At 48.4% G+C, this 20,296-nt stretch overlaps 1 protein-coding gene across 7 annotated transcripts in view; it reads left to right on the forward strand.

The window, feature by feature from the left end:
- The window catches only part of Tet3 (tet methylcytosine dioxygenase 3), a 98,672-nt gene that overhangs the window by 14,768 nt on the left and 63,608 nt on the right, over positions 1–20,296 (forward strand). For 3 of the 7 annotated variants that reach the window (XM_027428822.2, XM_027428820.2, XM_027428821.2), the window contains one exon: positions 1,151–1,207. The exons of 1 other annotated variant lie outside the window; for it this stretch is intronic. In XM_027428822.2, coding sequence (XP_027284623.1) covers positions 1,151–1,207 — 57 coding nt within the window. Of the gene's footprint in view, positions 1–738; positions 876–1,150; positions 1,208–1,925; positions 2,059–20,296 lie in introns of those variants that run through there. 3 more of the 7 variants (XM_027428824.2, XM_035448955.1, XM_027428825.2) reach the window with 3 other exon arrangements.

The raw sequence follows: 20,296 nt of genomic DNA on the forward strand, positions 1-20,296 counted from the left end.
TGTCACCTTCGGTAACTTACTCCACTCATCTGCAGTCTGCAGAGCGGGTGGGAATGTGTGTGTGCGTCTGTGTCTGTGTGTGTGTGCGTCTGTGTGTGTGTGCGTCTGTGTGTGTGTGCGTCTGTGTGTGTGTGCGTCTGTGTGTGTGTGCGTCTGTGTGTGTGTGTGTCGTCTGTGTGTGTGTGCGTCTGTGTGTGTGTGCGTCTGTGTGTGTGTGCGTCTGTGTGTGTGTCTGTGTGTGTGTGCGTCTGTGTGTGTGTGTGTCGTCTCTGTGTGTGTGTGTGCGTCTGTGTGTGTGTGTGTGTGTGTGTGTGTGTTGTGTGTGTGTGTGTGTGTGTGTGTGTGTGTGTGTGTGTGTGCGTGTGTGTGTGCGTGTGTGCGTGTGTGTGTGTGTGTGTGTGTGTTTGGGTGTGTGTGTATGTGTATAGATCCTGCTGTCCTGGAGTCTCCTTGGAGGACTGAAGCTCCAGCTCTTGGCTGGCAGGAGGGTGGCCGGTGTGGGGTACCATCTGCTCCTCACCCCTGCGTTCCGCTGTACTCTAGGTGCACCCGCCGGTGGTGCAGGGGACGCCTTGTACATGTTGGTTGCCTGGTGGGGGGTGCCCCGGGATTCCCGTCCTGCCTGAGAAGCAGCCCTTGTGGCTATGGCTTCCACGACCGAGGCCCCCGCCTGGCTGCTGGGCAGGTCCTTAGCGGGGAGGGCCGGGCGCGGGATTGGCTGGCGCGCGCGCCGCCCCCTCGCACACACCAGCCTGGCGGGGCGGGAGCAGCCGGCAGCTGGCCGCCGCCTCTGCAGTGCCTCCCTCGGTGCGCTCCCTCGGCGGGGATAATGGGAGGCCCGGCGGCGGCCGATGCAGTAGAGGAGGCCGGCCGAGGTAGAGCGCAGGGCCTGGAGGGGAGGGTAGGCCGCGTGCAGGCCGGGAGCGGGGCCCTGGGATCCTGAGATGTCTGAGAACCGAGCAGCGAAACAAAACACTGGAAAGGTTCAGGGGCCCAACGGCGCTCGGGAGGCAGCTGGAGCAGGAAGACGGTCCGTCCAGCCTTTCTTCCCAGGCCCCTTCCTCTCCAGTGCGCTGGGGCCTGTGCAGGACTGCTTTGCTGCCTGCCTGCTACCAGTCTGCCTCACCAGTGTCTTTGGCTTGTTTTGCAGGTGGAAATAAAGGCTGGTGAAGGAACGGGGCCTTGGGCACAAGGGGCGACTGTCAAGGTACCCTGCGTGCTTGCGTTTGTGCCTGTGCGCGCGCGCCCGTGTGTGTGTGTGTGTGTGTGTGTGTGTGTGTGTGTGTGTGTGTGTGTACATATGCGTGTGTACGAAGGCGCGCGCGGTGGGGGTGAAGTGTTTGGTTTGGATATAAATAATGGGTCTCCTCTGGCGATCCCTTAACGTCCTACTGTGTGTGTGTGTGTGTGTGTGTGTGTGTGTGTGTGTGTAGCAGCAGCCGAGGGGGAGGGGCGGCGGGAGTGTGGGCGGCCAATGAATTCTCAGGCCTGTGTGGGTTTTGTTTGGATTCTTTTTGCTTTCTCAGCTGGATGGTTTGGGTGCAGTTGGGGTTTGGTTTGTTGAACTGTGTGTGTGTGTGTGTGTGTACGCGCACGAGCGCGCGCGTGCGTGTGTGCGTGCCTGTGTGTGTGTGTGCCTCTGTGTGTGTGTGTGTGTGTGTGTTAGACATGCAATCTACTCCCCACCCCTGCCTCTGGAAATCTCTGGAGAATGGCCCTGGCACTGTTGGTTTGCATCCAATCTGCAGAAATCCCCGGGGTGCGTCGCGGGGAGGGGGGGGTGAAAGACAGTAAGGGGGAAGGGAGAATTGCACTCCTGTGTCTGAAGCTGATAGGGTGTCATTAGTCATGCTGCTGTCACCATGGAGATGGCTGGAGAGAGGAGAGGAGGTGGTGGGGGTGAGGATATTTTGGGTAGGGTGGGGGCTGATGCAACATCATGGCTGGGAAGCCAGCGGGTGTCTGCTGTTATTCTGTGCCACTTGGTGTCTGGGAGACTGGGAAGGCAGTGTTCCCAGGTGTGGGGAAAGCAGAAAAAGGGGCTCTGGCCCATTCCAGGTGGGTTTTCAGAGGATGGGGTGGTGCATTTGGTAGGGGGAATGGAGAATCTGATCACTAAGAAGCCATGACTAATCCTAGGTTGGCAAGGACCAGATCAGTAGATTTCCTTCTAGTTTGCCCCAGTTTACAGGGCTGGGGCCCACCTTAAGTTTGGGATTACTCAGCAGTATCCTTTGGCTTGGGAGATGGGGGTGACTGGGACAGAAAAAAACAGTGTGGATGTCTCTCAAGAGCAGAGACTGGGAGTTGAGTTTGGGGAAAGGTGGGCAGGCCAAGCCCAGTGGGGCTCTCCCTAGCATAGAGGAAACCCGGAGCCTGGTTGCTTAGGTAGCAGGTGGGCGAGCTGTGAATGTCCCAGCATGCTTGTAGTCTTTCCTGCAAAGCTACCTCCTGCTTCCTGGGAAAGCTGGGGGAAGCTCTGAGGAGGTGCTGGAAATGGCACTCTGCCACCTTACTGTCTGGGTGGTGACACTGACAGGGTGGGGCTCTGCTTCTTCCTGTGTGGGTTGGGGGTTCCTGGGCTAGCTTACAAGGTGGATCTGAAGGCTAGGGTTATTCTCTGGCTTCTTTCCAAGGAATTGTTTGGGGAAGGACATGGATTTTGCTTTAGAAACAGTTTCTTAGGGAGGAAGAGCCAGGTGACCTCAGCTCTCTGAGGGATGAGAGAGAGCCCATGCTCTCTGGCATTCCTTGGTGAAACTGGGAGTTGTTGGTAGTCACCTGGGAGGGACTGGGAGAGACCCTCAGGCAAGTAGAAGTGTTAGTGATACTGTTTGCATGCGCTGCTGAGAGCTGTGAGCTCACATTGGCTCACTTTTGCTCTTGCTGTCTTGGGAGCCAGAACCCACAGTTTCCCACCTTCCGTTTCCTTTGGCCACCCGCTGCTGGCTGGGGGAGTTGTAGTCACTGGGTACACTGTTTCAGAAGTGTGGGCACTGGAGATGTTAAGATTATGAGGCGGACTCTGATGAAAGCAGGACAAAGGATGGGGACAGATGGGCTCAGAGAGGGGGAAGCTCCCTCCTTCTGTACCTACATCCTTGTCTGAACTCTCTAAAGCCCCCTGCCTGCCTGCCTGCCTGCCTGCCTGCCACGAGGTGATGGCTCTCCTTGGCAGACCTGCGTCCTTGCACTCTGCTAGTGCACTCTCAACTTCTACCACTGTTGTGCTGCCCTGGGATCTGGTCTGAGGATCTTTTAGAGGCTTCCAGCCTAGTACCCCAGCTCCAGTGTTAAGAAAACCCACAGGTCTTCCCCTTCCCTGTTCACAGGAGGGTCTGTCATTCCTACTGTTGTGAGCATGTGTTTGTGCTTGTTTATGTTGAGTTGCCTGCCTGAAAACCATGGCTTCCTCTCAGCCTTGGTGCCACTAGTACTCAGGTCCGAGCTCCTGTTTTTGGCTTTGTCTCTTCTGCAAATTGGAGTTTCTCAGATGTCCCGTTGGGGAATGAGAGAGTTTTGCCCAATCTACTATCAGGTCATGGTAGAAGAGCTCTTATGGTCAAGGGTAAAGGAAGTGTGTGTGTGTGTGTGTGTGTGTGTGTGTGTGTGTGTGTGTGTGTGGTGTACGTGTGCGTACAAGTTCCCACAGGACGGGAGCAGGAGGGGTAAGCCCCAGGGGTGAATGGTGTCCAGCAGCCAGAAGAAATAATGCTTATGTCTCTTGTGTGCTAAGTGCTGTCAGGAATATCCTGATGTGTGGGTGTACACAGTGCCTGGCACAGTCACAAAGCTGAGCCTGATGAGTGCAAGTTGTTGGTTTATTGTATATTATGCTTCATGTCATTTACCTATGATATCTCGGGGAACATGCCATAGCATAATACCCTGTTGCTACCTCCTCCCCTGAGCTGCCTGGATTGAAGAGTGCCCAGTGCTGAGAGCACCAGGCTGTCCTGCTTTTGGGCTCCCACGCTCTGCCTCTTGGGAGCACTCCACTGGCTAAGGATGTCTGGAAACTATTTTGGTACTGGGCCCAGGATCTCTGCCTTCTGTCTCTCTTTTTAACCACCTCAAAAAAAAAAAAAAAAAAAAAAAAAAAAAAAGCCCTGTGGAGGATCTCCTCTATGCACACCCTTGGTCACTGCTGTCTGTTCCTTTCTGCCTGCCCTGCAGCTCTTTTGGAAGTTGAAAACAGGTGGGAGCAGGAAAGGAACCAGCCAAGAGAACGTGAGATTTAACTTTGAGAATGGAGAGAGGGCTTCCCCATGCTTGGTAGGAGCTGGAGTAATTACTACAGAGCTCAGCTCCACCTCTGGTGACTCCAGTCATTTTTGAATGGATGTCAGAAGAGGAGGGACTGTAGCAAAATAGTGTAGGCTAGAATGGGGGGAGCCGTCTGTCTATCACAGTGCACGGACCTGGGGCTGCATTCTGAGACCACAATCATGGCTCTGTTGGCCTCTTGCTGGGCTTGTGAGGAGGAGAGGCTTGGGTGTTCATCTGCTTCTAGCTGCAGATGGACGTTTCTGCTAGAAATGGGCTTTGTGGTTTTGCCAAGTTCCCTCCCATACCCTGGAGGCTGTGGCAAGTAGTTTGGCTGGCTGGGGGGTCGGATCTGGGAGTATGGCAGAGACTTTGTTTTGGCTCAGCTTTTGGGTCTCCCAATCCTCTTAAGACTACTTTTCCATCCCTGACCTCTTGGGCTTTTTGCCCTCATTTCCTCCCACATCCAGACATCTGGCAGTCAGCAGGACCCCCTGTTCCCAGTATCTGAGTGGTTTCTAAGGAGGAGGTGGCTTTCTCTTGGGCTAATCTAGGAAGTATGGGGCAAACAGGACAGGGATGACTTACATGAGTAAAACCCTATAGCTTGGAGTGCTAACCAGGACTCTGTCCTCATCCCCACCCCTTATATCTCCCATTCTTTGTCTCTCAATATTTGCTGAGCACGAGCATGTGCCAGTACCAAGTACGAAATAGTAAAATAGAAGTTACTGTTTGAACCTTACAAAACCATTAGACGTAAGAGATGTGGACTAAATTACTTCAGTTTTAGGTGGGACAACCAGCACTTCCAGTGAGTTTCCATGCAGTTAATAGCTTTGATCTCTGACCTATGATTGAGGCATATGAACTCGCATACACCAGACAGAACCTCTCACCCCGTGTGCATTTCATATGTACTAGGCTTTCTTTTTGGCTTCTTGAACCTCAGGGGACTTGGAATGAGGCGTCAACATGCCAGCCTTGTTTTTTAAGTTAGTGCTTCCAGGATCTGGAAGGTGATGGGTTAGGGTCTTGTGTTCTGAAATGAATAAGGTGGAAAAGGAAGCTGGTTTTTGAAAAGGAAGTGCTGCTGGGTTTGAGATACAGAGAAGACTAGATAAAATACTGTGCCCAGGCTGTTCATGAGAACTTGAAACTACTTCCAGCTCATTAGGAGTGAGTGTCCCCTAGTAATGGTAGTGTACACCTTTAACCCTACCTAGCATTTGGGAGGTACAGACAGGTGGATCACTTGAGTTAAGGCCAGCCTAATCTGCATCATAAGTTCCAGGAAGCCAGGGCTACATAGTAAGACCCTATCTGAAAGTTTGGGTTCTGGAGCTGGGAATGTGGCTTAGTCAAAGAGCATTTGCCATAGACTAAATCTATCTCTAGCACTGCAAAAAAAAAAAACAAAACAAACAAAAAACAGAAAAAGTCACCTTGTAAACATTTACCTAGATAAAGTGGAGTGTGCCTGGAATCTCACATTTGAGAAGTAGACTAAGGAGTTCAAGGTTATCCTTGACTATGTAGCTAGTTTGAGGCTAGCTTGGGCTATATCAGACCTATCCTCAAAAAAAGTTCAGGTCTTCATAGACTTTACAGCTTTAACTGGCTGAGAGAGAGCAACAAGTAGTTGAGTGTCTTACTCTACTCATGGGCTTTGCCATTAACTGCGGGAAAGTCATTTAGAGTCCCTGGCCGTCGTTTCCTCTGTATAGCAGAGGGTTTGCCTTCCAAAGTTAGTTTTTCTCAAACTAAATCTAGAAACAGACCAGATTGTCCTTTTTTTTTTTTTTTTTAAATCTCTAAGACTGGGTCCCACTTTGTACAGTAGCTGACAGCTTGTACAGCTTGCCTCGGGTGTTCAGTACCGTGCAAAGCACCCTGAGCGGTCCACAGGGCAATCTCCTGGGCTTGCTCTTGGATGTCCTAGAACTGAAGGCTTCTGTTGTCTGTGATGCCGGCCTGGGTCAGACTGTGGACAGTACTGCTTTCACCTTGCTCCTGGCAGTGCACCGGGCTCCCGGTTTGCATACCTCTGCACCCTCACTCTTCCTCACCCTGCATTTGCTACAGTCTCTTAGAGCAGCCCTCCTGCATGTTCAGGACTCCTATGGTGTAAAGTCTGAACCACAGGAGCCCCTGAAGGGTGCCCCCCCCCGTGTGTGTGTGTGTGAGTGAGAGAGAGAGAGAGAGAGAGAGAGAGAGAGAGAGAGAGAGAACGTACCTCACACATGCCAGAGAGAGAGAGAGAGAGAGAGAGAGAGAGAGAGAGAGAGAGAGAGAGAACGCTACCTCACACATGCCAGGGAAACCGTCTACTACTATTATATCTACAGCCCTCTTTATGCCCAAGCTTTGGATTCATTCTGTAGCCCAGCAGGCCTTGAACTTCTTGGGGTCTGTCTTTCTTAGTCTCCTGAGGAGCCAGGATTGCAACCCTGTTCATCAGATCCAACTTCATTTATGATTTTAAAACACGTTGAGGCTATTTTTTGTGGTGATGCTGAGGATTGAATCTAGGATTTGCTGTGCAAGTATTCCACCACTCATGTCTTTACCCCTTCCTATGCTGATCCTTACTAACCTAGAGGTGTAAGGGGCAAGTCTTCCACAGAGAATGCTGTAAGGATGGACCCCCCAGTCACCTTGGTGGCTTGAGTTGAAGCGGCTTGGTTCTACTTCCTCCAGCTGAGGCTCTTCAGCTTTTTGTTGGCATTGTTAAACATTCAAGTAAAAATGTGAATTTTTGTCTTAGCTGCCTAGAGGAAAGGGCCCAAACTGTTTTGCTGTAGAAATATTACTTAAGGGGCCAACATGCCAAGTGTAGGAGGATTAGGGTCTAAGCAAATCCTGGTTGTGTCTGGCCAGGAACTCTTGTGCACTTGGTGCTTAAGTAATTGGATTTCTGAGCTCCACCCCCAAGCATCCTCATGAGTAATCCTGACCTCATGGGCTCTGCTTGGAAACAAAGGCATTGAAAGGGTTTGCAGCTTGTCCCTATCAGCGAGCTCCCTGGCTCTGCCCTGTTGACTGACTTCTGCCTTCCCGCCTTATGCAGCATCCACTGTCTTCTCAAATACTTATCCCAAAGGGACATTTTTTTTTTCTGGCCTGCAGGCTTTGTTCCCAGCCCTGCTAAGCAGACAGTTTACTAAAGGGACCGTTGCCTGGCCTGTCGACTACCTTCCTATTCCTCTATTCCTCAGGGAGGTTCCATCTCGGACTCTGCTGGCTGCTCTGCAGAAGGGGACAAGCAGGGCGGCCAGACACACCTGTCAGAGGCCCTGAGAAGGGTTGTGGGCAGAGAATCTGGTCTGCAAACCTCGGGAGTATTCTTTAGACTGAGTCATGTCTCTGCTGGCATGACCAGGGTCAGCCTGGGTGCAGAGTTTATGACCCTCCTGGTCCTGATGAGGGGAGACTAGGTCTTCAAAATATGGGTCATTGGTGTCCTGTCCCCCAGGTTCTAGGAGAATGGATTTTTGGATCTGGAGATGTTCCTGTCCACAAAACAAAACAATCCATAGCTCTCACCTCAAAGGGTCTAACCCATAGTTTATTCTGGAGCCACACCTGAATGATCATGGCCCAGGAACACAGGTTTAGGTAACCCCAAATTCTGTGGCTCAATGCGGTAACTGTTCCATAAAGTTCTTTTTAGGCACCGAACAAAGCCATAAATTGCAACGCTCCAGATGCATCTATAGTAGGATCAGCAGGCAGGATACAGTGAGGTGAGGAAATCTCTGCTGTAGGTCTCGGATGCTATCTGATCACATTCTTGGGTTTGGGGATTGATGGAAGCTGTTGAGGTCATATATTCCAAAAGAATGTACCTAGTAGTCGCTGGATGTTCGGTCACAGAGGTGGCCAATAAATGGCTAGTTAGGGCCTAGGATGGCTCAACATAATTTAGCTCTGGACCTGCAGTATTTCTAAACTCCAGCATCTTTGAAGTGTGATCAGTTAGCCTGATAGACTGCAGTGTGGGTATGGTTTCCTTCACTTAAGATGCCCAAGAGCTGTCCACCTGTTTTTCTCAGTATCTCTATCCTACTCTTCCTTCTTGACACTAGGACATTCTTTAGGGCTCAGTTGTACCTGTTCCCTCTACTCATGCTTTAAGCATGGAGCTCTTCTAGTCTGAGTGTGCTTTGTAATGTGACCCAGGATTCCTTGGGTCAGAACATCTAGGGAGAGTGCCATGGGGCTGCCTGGCCTAGATAACCATATGCTAGGTCAAACTTAAGGGTACGGGTTCCTATTCCAGACTAAGGTAGACAGAAGAGGGTGGTGTGGGGCTTCCAGATAATAGTGCTGGCAGGTCTGTAGGTGACCACGTGGGTTCTCCCTCACTGGCCTCATTGCCCGTCTCTGAATCTAGTCTTATCCCGTAGTTGAGCTCTCTGCTTACCTCTGCCCTATGGCCTGGCCTTCTATTATTTTCCACTGGTTTCCTGTTTTCCAGCTGTGGGATCCCAGAGGCATCATTTGGCCCCTGGGTAGTAGTTAGGGCTTAGCTCTGGGGTTGTGCGGTTGCAGTGGCGTGTGTCTTGGGGCTGTCCTGGCAAGGAGACCAGTCTGAACTCCTTGGCTAGGAGCCAGAACCCAGGGTTCCCTGTCCAGCTTCATGAGCCCTAAAGTTATTTAGAAAGACTTGTGCGTTCCACATTTGTGTACCCAGGAGTGCATGCAAACACATGGGGGCGCGCGCGCACACACACACACACACACACACACACACACACACACACACACAGTATTGCTCCCCACTATGTCTCTGACTGAGGTCTGGGGAAGTGGGGTATGGAGGAGGAGTTGGTGAGTGGGTGCCAGAACAAGCCACCCCTAGACACTCCCACCACAACAGGCAGGGCCTTGCTTCAGCTTGTCTTGAGAGTCTACAGCAGCCAGTCCCTCTGGTTTAGCTAGTTTAACAGCTCTTGGCCCCTGCTGTATGTTAGAATTATCTTGAGCAGCATTTCAAAAAGGGGATGTTAGTGTCTGGGCTCCACGACTCTGATGTCCACGGTGGAGAGCAGCAGACTCAGGGCTTCTTGAGGTTCTCCTGTCTGTTAGAAAGTGCAGTCAAGGCTGAGAGCAGTTGCCTCATCAGTTTGGCTCTGTGTCTCTGATACCTGTGGGTTGTATCCAAATGAGAGTCTGGGAAAGTTAAGATCTGATTATCAGACTCCTTGTACAGGATTGAACGTCCTGTCCACGGAGACCGATCTGTGAGCTCAGCGATTATTAAAGTGTGATGTTCAGAAGGAGGCTCTGGACAAGTCATAGGGGTGGAATCTTCTCATCTCGGCCTTTAATTTTTAAAATCTTTTATCTCTTAGTGTGTGTGTATTCTCATCTTTGCAGGTGCGTAGGCACATGTGTGTGCGGGTATACAGAGGCCAAAGGTTGTCCTCATTCTACCTCTGGATATATATATATATATATATATATATATATATATATATATATTAGTTAGTTAGTTAGTTAGTTAGTTAGTTTTTCAAGACAGAGTTTCTCCGTGTAACAGTCCTGACTGTCCTGGAACTCTTTGTATTCCAGCTGGTCTCAAACTCACTGAGATCTCCTGCCTCTGCCTCCTGAGTGCTGAGGTTAGAGGTGTGTGCAACCATCACCCGGCTACCTCTACATATTGAGTCAGAGCTCCTCACTGGGACCTAGAGCTTGCTGGTTTGGCTCCTCAACAGCCAGCTTGCCCTGTTTCTGCCTCCAGAGTGCCTGGGTTGCAGGCAGGCATGGAATTTTAATTTTTAAGTTCTTAACTGAAGTTTAGTGCATCTGTAGGAAGAAAAGCATGTTATGTACAGCGTGGCAAATTCTCAGACACACCTTATGTAACCAACATCTGGCTTCTGGAATGACTTGCCCTGTTCGTGTTCAGAGTTTCTGTGGCACTTGGGCAAAGTCAGGGTGTGCCACAGTGTGGCAATAGATGCTGGCTTTGGGCCTGGAGTGTTTTAACTTGTCCTCTGCCAGGAATACCTTTAAACACCTTCACAGACTTGTGTGCTTACTCTGGCACAGGTAGGTGTCACTGTGAAAGGGCACAGGGCAGGGGACCTTGCAAGCCCCCCTACCCAGTGTGCCTCTTACCCACATTACTTCATTTTCCACCTGGGTATTTAAGTTGATAAACTGATCTTGAGTTAAAAATAAACGCCTGTGTCCTTTTCTAGTCCTTTATTCTTTTTTTTTTTTTTTTTAAGATTTTATTATGTAGACAGTCTTGTGCCTGCAAGCCAGCAGAGGGCACCAGATCTCATTCAGGGTGGTTGTGAGCCACCATGTGGTTGCTGGGAATTGAACTCAGGACCTCTGGAAGAACAGCCAGTGCTCTTAACCGCTGAGCCATCTCTCCAGCCCCTCTATTTTTTTTTAAATTATACCTACTATTGTTTGCAAAAAATTGAGGATGGCCGGGATGGGGGGATGGGGGTGGGATGGGGGTGGGGATGGGGTGGGGATGGGGGTGGGGATGGGGGTGGATGGGTGGGATGGGGGTGGGGATGGGGGTGGGGATGGGGGTGGGGATGGGGGTGGATCTGCTGGCAAGTTCACAGTGCATCAGTTAGTTAACTGGAGTGAGTACCTGTACAGACCTCAATTCTCTGCCCCATGTCCCAGGGTGCTGTGGGTAAATGGAACTGAGCTGTTCACCCTGGATGATAGCCTGCCACCAGGTCACTTATGAGCACACTGCACGTGCAGGGTGAGCACATGGGTTAACAGGTCATAGCTCATACCATTAGTTCTGATGGTAAGTCTGAGTCAGGTAGCCAAGATAAATCAGGCCAAGAGCTTGACCCCAGAGCTGATGTTAGCATGTGTACCTGCTAGGTACTTATTAGCTTGAGAACATCTTTCTCTAGTGACAATTGTTTCCCTTCTCACTTTAATGTAAACGACTAGTGTTTTGCCTTTAAGCATGGTGTTGTGGATTGAGGTCTTAGGGCAATGTGATTTCTTTGTATGTCATATGAAAGAAGAGATGTCCTTCCACTTTGTTAATTTTTTTCCCATTAGAAGTGGTTATTTTTGTCTGTTGAGCATGGCTTAAAGATGGAGTAATATTCTTCCTGTGTCTTTTTTTTTTTTTTAACAACAAGATGACATGTTAACACTATCTGATTTGACTACATTGTTAGATTAGCTTGTAGCTTTTGTGTTTTCATTGTTGGTGTTGGTAGTAGAATGATAGTAACTTCATACAGTGTATTGAGAAGTTTTTTATACGTTGGTAACCTTTTAAATAATGGAGCTGAAATAATTCCATTCTTTTACGATATGAAAAGATGTCGTGAAACCATATCGTTTGGTGTCTTTTCTTGGAGTCAGATGGGTGCAATACTGTTGAGCCATGAAGTCTCCTTTGCATCTTGAGAGATGAGTGTTAGTTTTCTGGCTTTTCTTTGTCCTGTGCCTATTGGTATAAAACATTTACCAGGTGTTTCAGTCAGTGATGCATTTTCAAATTGTTCACATAATGTATATATAGTTAACTGCATTTTATTTCTTCTGTACTATGATTTTTTTCCTGTTCTGTATTTGTCTTTTGTTTAGATTTAGTGTGTGTGTGTGTGTGTGTGTGTGTGTGTGTGTGTGTTGCTTGCATGTATGGATATGGTTCACATGAACACCTGGTGCTTTCCAAGGTCAGAGGAGGGCATTGAAGCTTTGAACCAAGATTCTGGATGGTTTGGAGGCACCATGTGGGTGCTGGGAACTGGGTCTAGTTCTTGTGCAAGATCAACAAGTACTCTTAACTACTGGGCCATCTCTCCAGCCCCATTTTTGAAATTTGTTTTTAATCAGTTGGGGGGGGGGCAAGATCTTTCTATGTAGTTCTGAATGTTTTGGAACTCTGCAGACCAGGCTGGCCTTGAACTTGCAGCGATCTGCCTGCCTGCACTTCTCGGGTGCTGGGATTAAAGGTGTGTTCCACTTTGCCTGGCCATTTTTGAATTTTTAAAATAGTCCATTTCCATTTCAAGGCATCAAATAATATAAAACCATATAACTGGGAACTCCGGTCTTATTTCTCTATTCTTTGTAATAACCAAACACTTGTCCACAGTTTATTACTCTCCCCCATCAGCTGTACCCCTTCATTTACTAAATATGCTAAGGACGCTTTCCTGTGTCAGTGTGCAATGTGTCTGTCTTAGCCTTTTCCTCAGAAAGTAGACCTGGTGACCCATACCTGTAATTCTAGCATTTAGGAGGCTAAGGCTAGGAAGATGAAGAGTTCAAGACCAGTCTGAGCTGTACAGTAAGATGTTCTCCAAAAGTAACAACAAAAACGTCCACTGAGTTTTTAATAGTAATATTTGTATAATTTATTTCCCATTGGTGGATGTTCACAATTCTTTTTCTTGAGTTAGGGTTTCTCTGTGTAGTCTGGCTATGGTGGAACTCTATAGACCAGGCTGGCCTCGAACTTATAGAAATCCGTCTGCCTCTGCCTCTCAAATGCTAGGGTTAAAGTGTACACCGCCACACCTGACCTAAGATGACATTTAAGTGGATATTACCAAGTTGTTCTCACAGAAGGTATCTTGGGGGCTAGCAGAAAGGCTCAGTGGGTAAAGGCTCTTGTTGCTGAAGCCTGATGAATGGCCTGAGTTTTGAACCCTGGAACTTGTGGTGGAAATGGAGCTAATTACTGAAAGTTGTGCCCTCTATTTGCCGTGTGTGCACTGTGGCATTTGTGCACCCCCACTAAACACAGTCATAGTAAAAACCGGCCAAGTATTTATTTATTTATTTATTTATTGTTTTTGTTTTGTTTGTTTGGTTTTGGTTTTTGGTTTTTCGAGACAGGGTTTCTCTGTGGCTTTGGAGGCTGTCCTGGAACTAGCTCTTGTAGACCAGGCTGGTCTCAAACTCACAGAGATCTGCCTGCCTCTGCCTCCCAAGTGCTGGGATTAAAGGCGTTCGCCACCAACGCCCGGCTCCTAGTGTAAGTTTTTATAGTCTGTTTAGCAGTTTGTATTTCCATGAAGTGTTTCATGTACTCATCGGTACCCTGCATTTCTCTTGGCTTATTTTTCTGATTCTGTTTATTCCATTGTTTTAATGGAATAAAGAATTTGGTCTTTAAAAGAATCCTCTGAAGCTAGAGAGATGGCTCAGTGTGGTTAAGAATACTCACTGCTTTTTCCAGAGGTCCCGAGTTCAGTTCCCAACACCCACATGGATGGCCTACAACTGTTTAACTCCAGTTCCAGGAATCTGACACCCTCTTCTGTCCTCTGTGGGCATCCACATACACTGTGTATGTTCACACAGACACAGACAGATACACATAAATTAAAAGTTTATTTCTTTTTATAGATTTTCTGTTACCTTTTTTTTTCATTTGTCAAAATAAGCTTGTGAAAGACTTGCCAAATTCTATGAGAAATGTTGGGTGTTCTCAGTTAGAATCCTAGAGGACTTCGGGATTTGAGGGCAGATGGAAGTGTTGCTTCTGTCTCCCCCCCCCCCCCCCCCAGTTTTTGAGACAGGGTCTCACTTTGTTGACCAGGCTGGCCTCATACTCAGATCCACTTGCCTCTGCTTCCCAAGTGCTGGGTTAAAGATGCTTGGCCCCTATGCACAGGGAAGTGCATCTTTCTGCCTTAGCTATCTGGGTTTCTACCAGAGCTTTAAAGTTTCCCTGTTACACATTCGTCACCATTGCAGTTGGGAATGTGGTTGGCTTTTTTGTTTTTGTTTGTTTTTAACCCCATTGCTTCCCACTGTAGTAATGCTAGTGTTTAAACTGGTGACCTCACTGGTTCCAGGCAGGTTCCATACAACTGAGCGAGTGTGTGTGGTATACTCAAGTGTGTGTGTGCCTGTAGAGGCCAGAGGATATTAGCCATCTTGCTCTATTGCTCTTATCCCCCTGACACAGGGTAGGCTGGTAGCCAGCAGGCCCCAACAGTCCTCCTGTCTGCACCCCACACAGCACTGGGGTTAGAGGCTTGCATGGCCACTTAGCTTTTCTGTGTGGGTACTGCAAGTTAAACCCGGGCCCTATGCTTGCATAGCAGCATAGTAAACTCTTTCCTGCTGAGCTGTCTTCTCAGTCCCAGCTGTTGTGTCTTTAGCTCATTGCTGAAGGCACCTTGGAAATAAATGTCTGTTTTTTATCAGCTGTCTGTGGTGCTTCCCCCATCTCTGTCCCTCTGTGCAGTGCTGTAGTGCTTGGGTCTAGGTTCCTTGTGGTAGGGTACTCATCAATTTCACATCCCCGGCACCTGGCGCAAAGCCTAGCATGCAGTAAATGCTTTTAATAAATGCTTGTGGGATCAAATTGGTGAGAGAGACAGTGAGCTTCACATCTTCAAAGTATGTTGCCTGGGCCAAGGCCAGGAGTAGTGGAGCCTGAGGCAGCTCTGGCTCCAAGCCTGGAGGCTGGGATCTGGGTAACAGATGGGGCACCCTTCCCTCCCTGTCTCTTCAGGGAAAAGAGGGTCCTGGGCCATTTTCCCACAGGAGACTTCAGGGGAGGAGTCTACATCTCATAATTACCCACAATGACCAGTACCCATCTTGTCATTTACCCTGATCAGTACTAATCCTGGGGAGACCTACCTTGACTGTTCCCGGATACCCAAAGGTAGCACAGAACAAATGGATCCCCCACCAGCCACAGAGGAGAGGATTTACCAGGGGGAAGCTGCGCAGCTTGTGAGGCTGCTGGCGAGGTGTGCCCCCACAGCTCTGTGCCCAGGAACCTTGCTCAGGGTAGCATCTTACTTCCTGCTGTTGTTCTGTTCCAGAGTCCATCCCCCCAAATCGTCTGCCTGTCGGCGTGCTAGTCTTTCCCATGGCTATTGTATCTTTAGCTTTTATTGAGAATCTGGGAATGAGAGGCATGTTTTCTTTCTTTTTTCATTTGCTATGTGCGCATGTGGGCTAGTTTGTGACGGTCAGAGGACAGCTGGACAGGTTGGTTCTCTTGCTCTATGACATGGGTCCTGGGGATTGAACTCCGATGGTTAGGCTTGGCAGCAAGTGCTCTTACCAACTGAGTAATCTCACCAGTCTGGAAAGGCACTGTTTCTTCATGTGGCTGAATCAGTGTACCTCTCTGTGGCATGCCCTTGCTAGTTGATCAGATCCAATGTTCAAGTCCTGGTCTCTGCTGCCCCAATAGCTAAGGTTCCGATGGAGATAGTGTCCTTGACTAGCCATGCTAGTTTTCCTGTGGCACTTGAGCAGAGGACTCTCCAAGGAGCTGCATAGAGACCGCAGGCTTACATATGTTGGGGCTTCCATTGCTGTGAAGCAGGGCCCAGGATGTCTGCCTTGTGTGTAAGGGGAAGGTAGGGGTAGAGATGTGAACAGGTCCTCTATTTCTCTTCTAGGACTGGGTTTCCTGTGCTGGGGATGGCACTTAACCATTGTCTGGGAGGCCCTTCCTTGTCATCTCGTTAGCAGGGTGGCAGACCCCTTTGCTCATCTGTTTTAAATCCTTGGGAACTACTGAAAGCAGGGATACACCCAGGAATGTTGGGGAAGGAGGTGGGAGTACTGTTCTGAGCTCCCACCTATCATGTCTGTGAGCCCCTCGATCCATCTCCATGCCCACCTGACTGGGCGAGATGCTGTGTGCAGGTGCCCCCAGGACTGGCAGAGGGGCTTCTCCTGGCAGCAATATCCCTGCCAGCCCTGGAGGAACAGACTCCTCAGGGTGCAGAGCAGAATGACAGATGGACCTTGGTGAACCTGTGGGCTTGATCCAAATGCTTCCTCCCAGGGCAGAAAGCATTCCAACAGAGGCACTGTGGTGCTGGGCCGCTCAGGATGGGCTGGGCCTGTAGGATGAAGCTCCCTGTGCAGACATTACTCTCCTTGAAGAGCAGAGGCTTGGATCTCTGACTGGTCAAGCCTGTCTGTGCACATGGATGATGGACAGCTGTCCTCTGCCAGCCTGTGAGAGCCCTGTTTATGCAGCTCCTCAGCCGCCTGGGGCCTTCCCCTCATCTGTGCTCGCCTTCACTGGGGCATAGAAGAGGGTTTCTCAGTGGGTAGTTCAAGTTGGATCAGTTCCCTCCTTGTCAAACCTGTGGACGCCACTTACAGCCAGTGGGAAGCTGGTGACTCCTATGCCCTTGGGAGAAACAGAGTTAGGGATTCTGCTCGCTTGGACTGAAAGCGTGGTGGTAGCTTGTAAAACACTTGTATATGCAGGAGAGTAAGTGTAAAAGCTGTTATACTCCACTTCTGGCCAAACTCTGGAAATAGTTAAAAGTTTCTGCTGTTTGTTACAAAGTATGTGAATTCATTGCAGAAAAGGAAATCCAGTAAGTGGAAAGGTATCCTGATTTTTTTCCATTTATAACTCATTAATATTTTGGATTTTTAACAGCCTTTTTCATTTTAATGTCTTTATTGAAAATTTTTACCCATTATCAAAATCACACATGTATATACTGTTTTCTAATTGGGATAAAATGATATAAAAAGTCTTTTTTAACTACATTTAGTTGGAGTATATAGTTTTTCATTTGTGAATGTGTTTTTTATTTGTTGTGCTAATTTTATTAATAAGAGACCTTCATGTATTGTTGGTATCAACTCTTTGCCTCAGGAAATACTAGAAACATCTTTTAAGTAAGAGTTTGGCTTTATTCTATCAACTCCTTAAAAACAAAATTTTAAATATCTGTGTGTATGGGCACATATAGGAAGGTCAGAGGCAACTTTTGGAAGTCTTTTTTCCCTCTGTCATGTTGGTCCCAGGGATCAAACTCAATTCCTCTGGTTTAGCAGGTTTTACATGCTGAACCATCTTGCCAGCCCCCACTCTATCTACTAAGCTTTTAAATTATGGTTGTGTGATTAAATCAAGTCCCATCAGCTGCCCCGCCCCCTGCCTCCCAGCTGTGACAGGCAGAACAGAAAATGGGCACTGCTTTAGGAAACTAATAGGAATTAAAGGGCAGTTGGGCAAGTAGGGGTTTCACAGGCTTCTGATATTTTACTGTTACTCCAGATTACCTGGGGCCCTTGGTTCATTTTCTAGTTCAGGCCTGAGAGTCTGCGTGGCTCCCATGCTTTCAGGTGAGATGCTGCTGCTGCTGGATGAGCAGGGCAGAAATGCCCACATCTGGCTGTGGTTGGAGTGGCCTTGGGGGCATATTGTAACACTCTCCGAGCTGTTTTCCCTGGGACACCAGGCTGTGGGACTAAGTCTCATGTCTGGCTAGGTGACTTGGCCAATAGCTAGGCCTGTCTTGAGCCCCTAGATTCCTTGTATATAAATGTGGAGAAAGTGCTTATCTCAGATACCTGGGGAAACTTAAGAGACAAATGAGTTAACCAATTGGGTGTAATTCTTTGGTACATGTTTTCTCTGGTACTTTCAATATTTCTATCTAGAAAATTTCCTAGAAAATCTTATTTTCAAAATTTTGGTCAGGTGTTTTACATTCACTGTTGGGGGATTATATTCCTTTGAACTCCATTGAGACAGATTATTGCTGTGTAGCCCAGAGTGGCCTTAGATTCACTGTTTATCCCAGGCAGGTCTAGAACTCCTGGTGATCCTCTTGGCCCAGCCTCTCCTCTTGACCCAGCCTCTCCTGAATGCTAGGATTCTAGACATATGTGGCACTTTTTTTCACATCTGCTTTTTAAAACGACCAATCTGGTCAGGTGTATTTGGTTGGACTTTTGGAGAGCCATCACTTAGGTTCATGTATAAAAGTCACTGTATTTTGTTTTCTGACCAGCTGCTTCAGTCTTTATTTCTAGTGACTCATTTTTTCCTACTTGTATTCACTTTCACCCATATACCTCCTTGGATTGAAACCAATCTTCCTCCTTATTTTGCAAAAGTACTTCTGAGATCAGGGTTTTTTTTTTTCTGGTACTAGATATTGTTCTCATTGATACTAATTTATCTTTGAGTCTGCAGCTGTGGTTTTGAATTTTCCCCTTCTGACCCTAGAGCTATTTAGGCAGCTTGCTAATAAAGCTTTCCAGATGTTTCCTGGGTTAGGGAGGGCTTTGAGGGCTGTGCTCCTGGGCTACTGCTTAGCGTTCTAAGCTGTGAGCTGCTCCATGTGGGCCTGGATGTTCTGGTGAGAGCTCTGTCTGTGGATGAGGCATGTATCTAGCACACCCTCGAGAATGCCAGAAGAGTAGTGAAGGGAAGGAAGGGGTCTTACAGCAAGAGAGGACTGTTCCCTGGCAGTGGTTTCTGGCAGCCCTGTGTCTGCACAATGCTGCCACTGCTCCCTGGGTGTGAGGAAGACTTGGGGCCTGGTAAAGGGGGATTGTATATTAAAGAACCTGAGATTCAGAGCCCTTTTGTCACTGACAACCTGCAACTTTGACCACTGGCTTTACTCATTTGTAAAATGCAGAAAATATAACCTTATCTCAGAGACTGCAAGGCCTTTGAGGATCACCTTCCTCCAAAAAGCTGGAGGAAGAATATAAAGAATTCTCTGCAACCACTCCTTGGGAGTTAGTGCTGTGTTACTTCCTCCTCCTTCCCTCTCCTCTCTCCTGTGGTACCAGGGATTGAGCAATCGTCATAGCAATGTGAATTGCATGCTGTAGTTCCCAGCCACATGCCTAGTCCCTCTCTCTGTAATTTTTCAGTAATTTGAAAAAATAAGTAGAAGCCCTGGTGTCCTTCACTTCAGAAATCACATCAGTAGCCAGAGTTGTGGGGTCTGGAGAGGTAGCCCAGTGGTTACAAGCGCTGGTGCCCACAACCACCCGTAGGTCCAGTTCCAGGGGACCTGAATTTTCTTCTGATGTCCCCAGGCACCTGCATGCATGTGGTATACAGACAAAACCTTCATACACATAAAAGACCTGTGAATCTGCAGACCCTGTGCAAATGTTGCTGGTGTCTGTGCCATTCTGTTGCCATCGTAACCCTGGTTTTTGTTTTTGTCCTCAGATTTGAATTTGTGATCTTTTTTCTTTCTTCAGGCTTCCCAAGTGGCTGGGTACAGGTATAATCCTGAATCAGCAGGTCTGGGTTTTATTTTCAGGTTTGGGGGTTTTGTTTGTTTTGTCTTGTTCCTTTGAGACAGGGTCTCACTGTGTAGCTCAGGCTGTCCTGGAACTTGTTTTGTAGCATCAGGCTGGCCTCAAATTCACAAATCCATCTGCCCCAGCCTCCCAAGAGCCTGGGGTTAAAGGTGTGCGCCACCACCGCTGGCTTTTATTTTCAGTTTTTTTTTTTTCTTTAAGTGTCCTTTACTCTAGATTGTAAGTTTCCCATTCTAAAGTTTTTAGCTTAAGTCTGAACCACCTGATCTTGTTTCCTCACTGAAGCAAAGTGGAATGGGTCCCTGTTAGTACTTGGGTGGGAGGAGGTGGTTTTTTTTTTTTTTTTTTTTTTTTATGAATAGGGGCCCAGCTCAGTAAAATGACTTCTCTGGGACATGCAACAGCAGGGCAGTGTAAGAGGAGCAGAGACAGGGATCTGGTGTCTACTCCTGGGGCATGGAGTCTGGGTCACTAGCTAAAGTCCACAGGCAGAGGGGTGGGGCAGGGCCAGCTCCCAGGAACGGCCTTCCTGGTTCTTGCCTTCTGCCCCTCTGTCTGCAGTGCCAAAGCCTGTGCCCCACCCCTTTCCTGGCTGGTTTGGTGTTGGCTTGGGATCAAGGCTGAAGCTTGGGAGGGGGAGGACTTTAAAACTCTAGTGCCCCTGAGAATGGTGCCGGGAAAAGGTTCTCCACCCTGAGCCAGCACAGTAGTCCCTTTCCCGGGAAGAGCACCCTCAGGTTAGAGGTTGGACTTTGAACCACACTTCTCCCCAGCCCCACTATTTGGGGCTTCACCTGAGAAATGAGACTGGGCCTGGGGAGCAGGTGGCAGGCTCACCTGCTCTGCATTTCCCTTCAGGTGCTGGGCGTCTGGGGCGGGGCATTTACATTACAAAAGGGATGCTTCAAAGACAGTTGACTCTCCCATTATCTCTCTGCAGCTTTCACTTGGGTGGGGGGAGTTTAAAAAAAGTAATTTGTAGTTTTTT

The sequence above is a fragment of the Cricetulus griseus genome, chromosome 8, assembly GCF_003668045.3.
Source record: "Cricetulus griseus strain 17A/GY chromosome 8, alternate assembly CriGri-PICRH-1.0, whole genome shotgun sequence".
NCBI classification, from domain to species: Eukaryota; Metazoa; Chordata; class Mammalia; order Rodentia; family Cricetidae; genus Cricetulus; species Cricetulus griseus.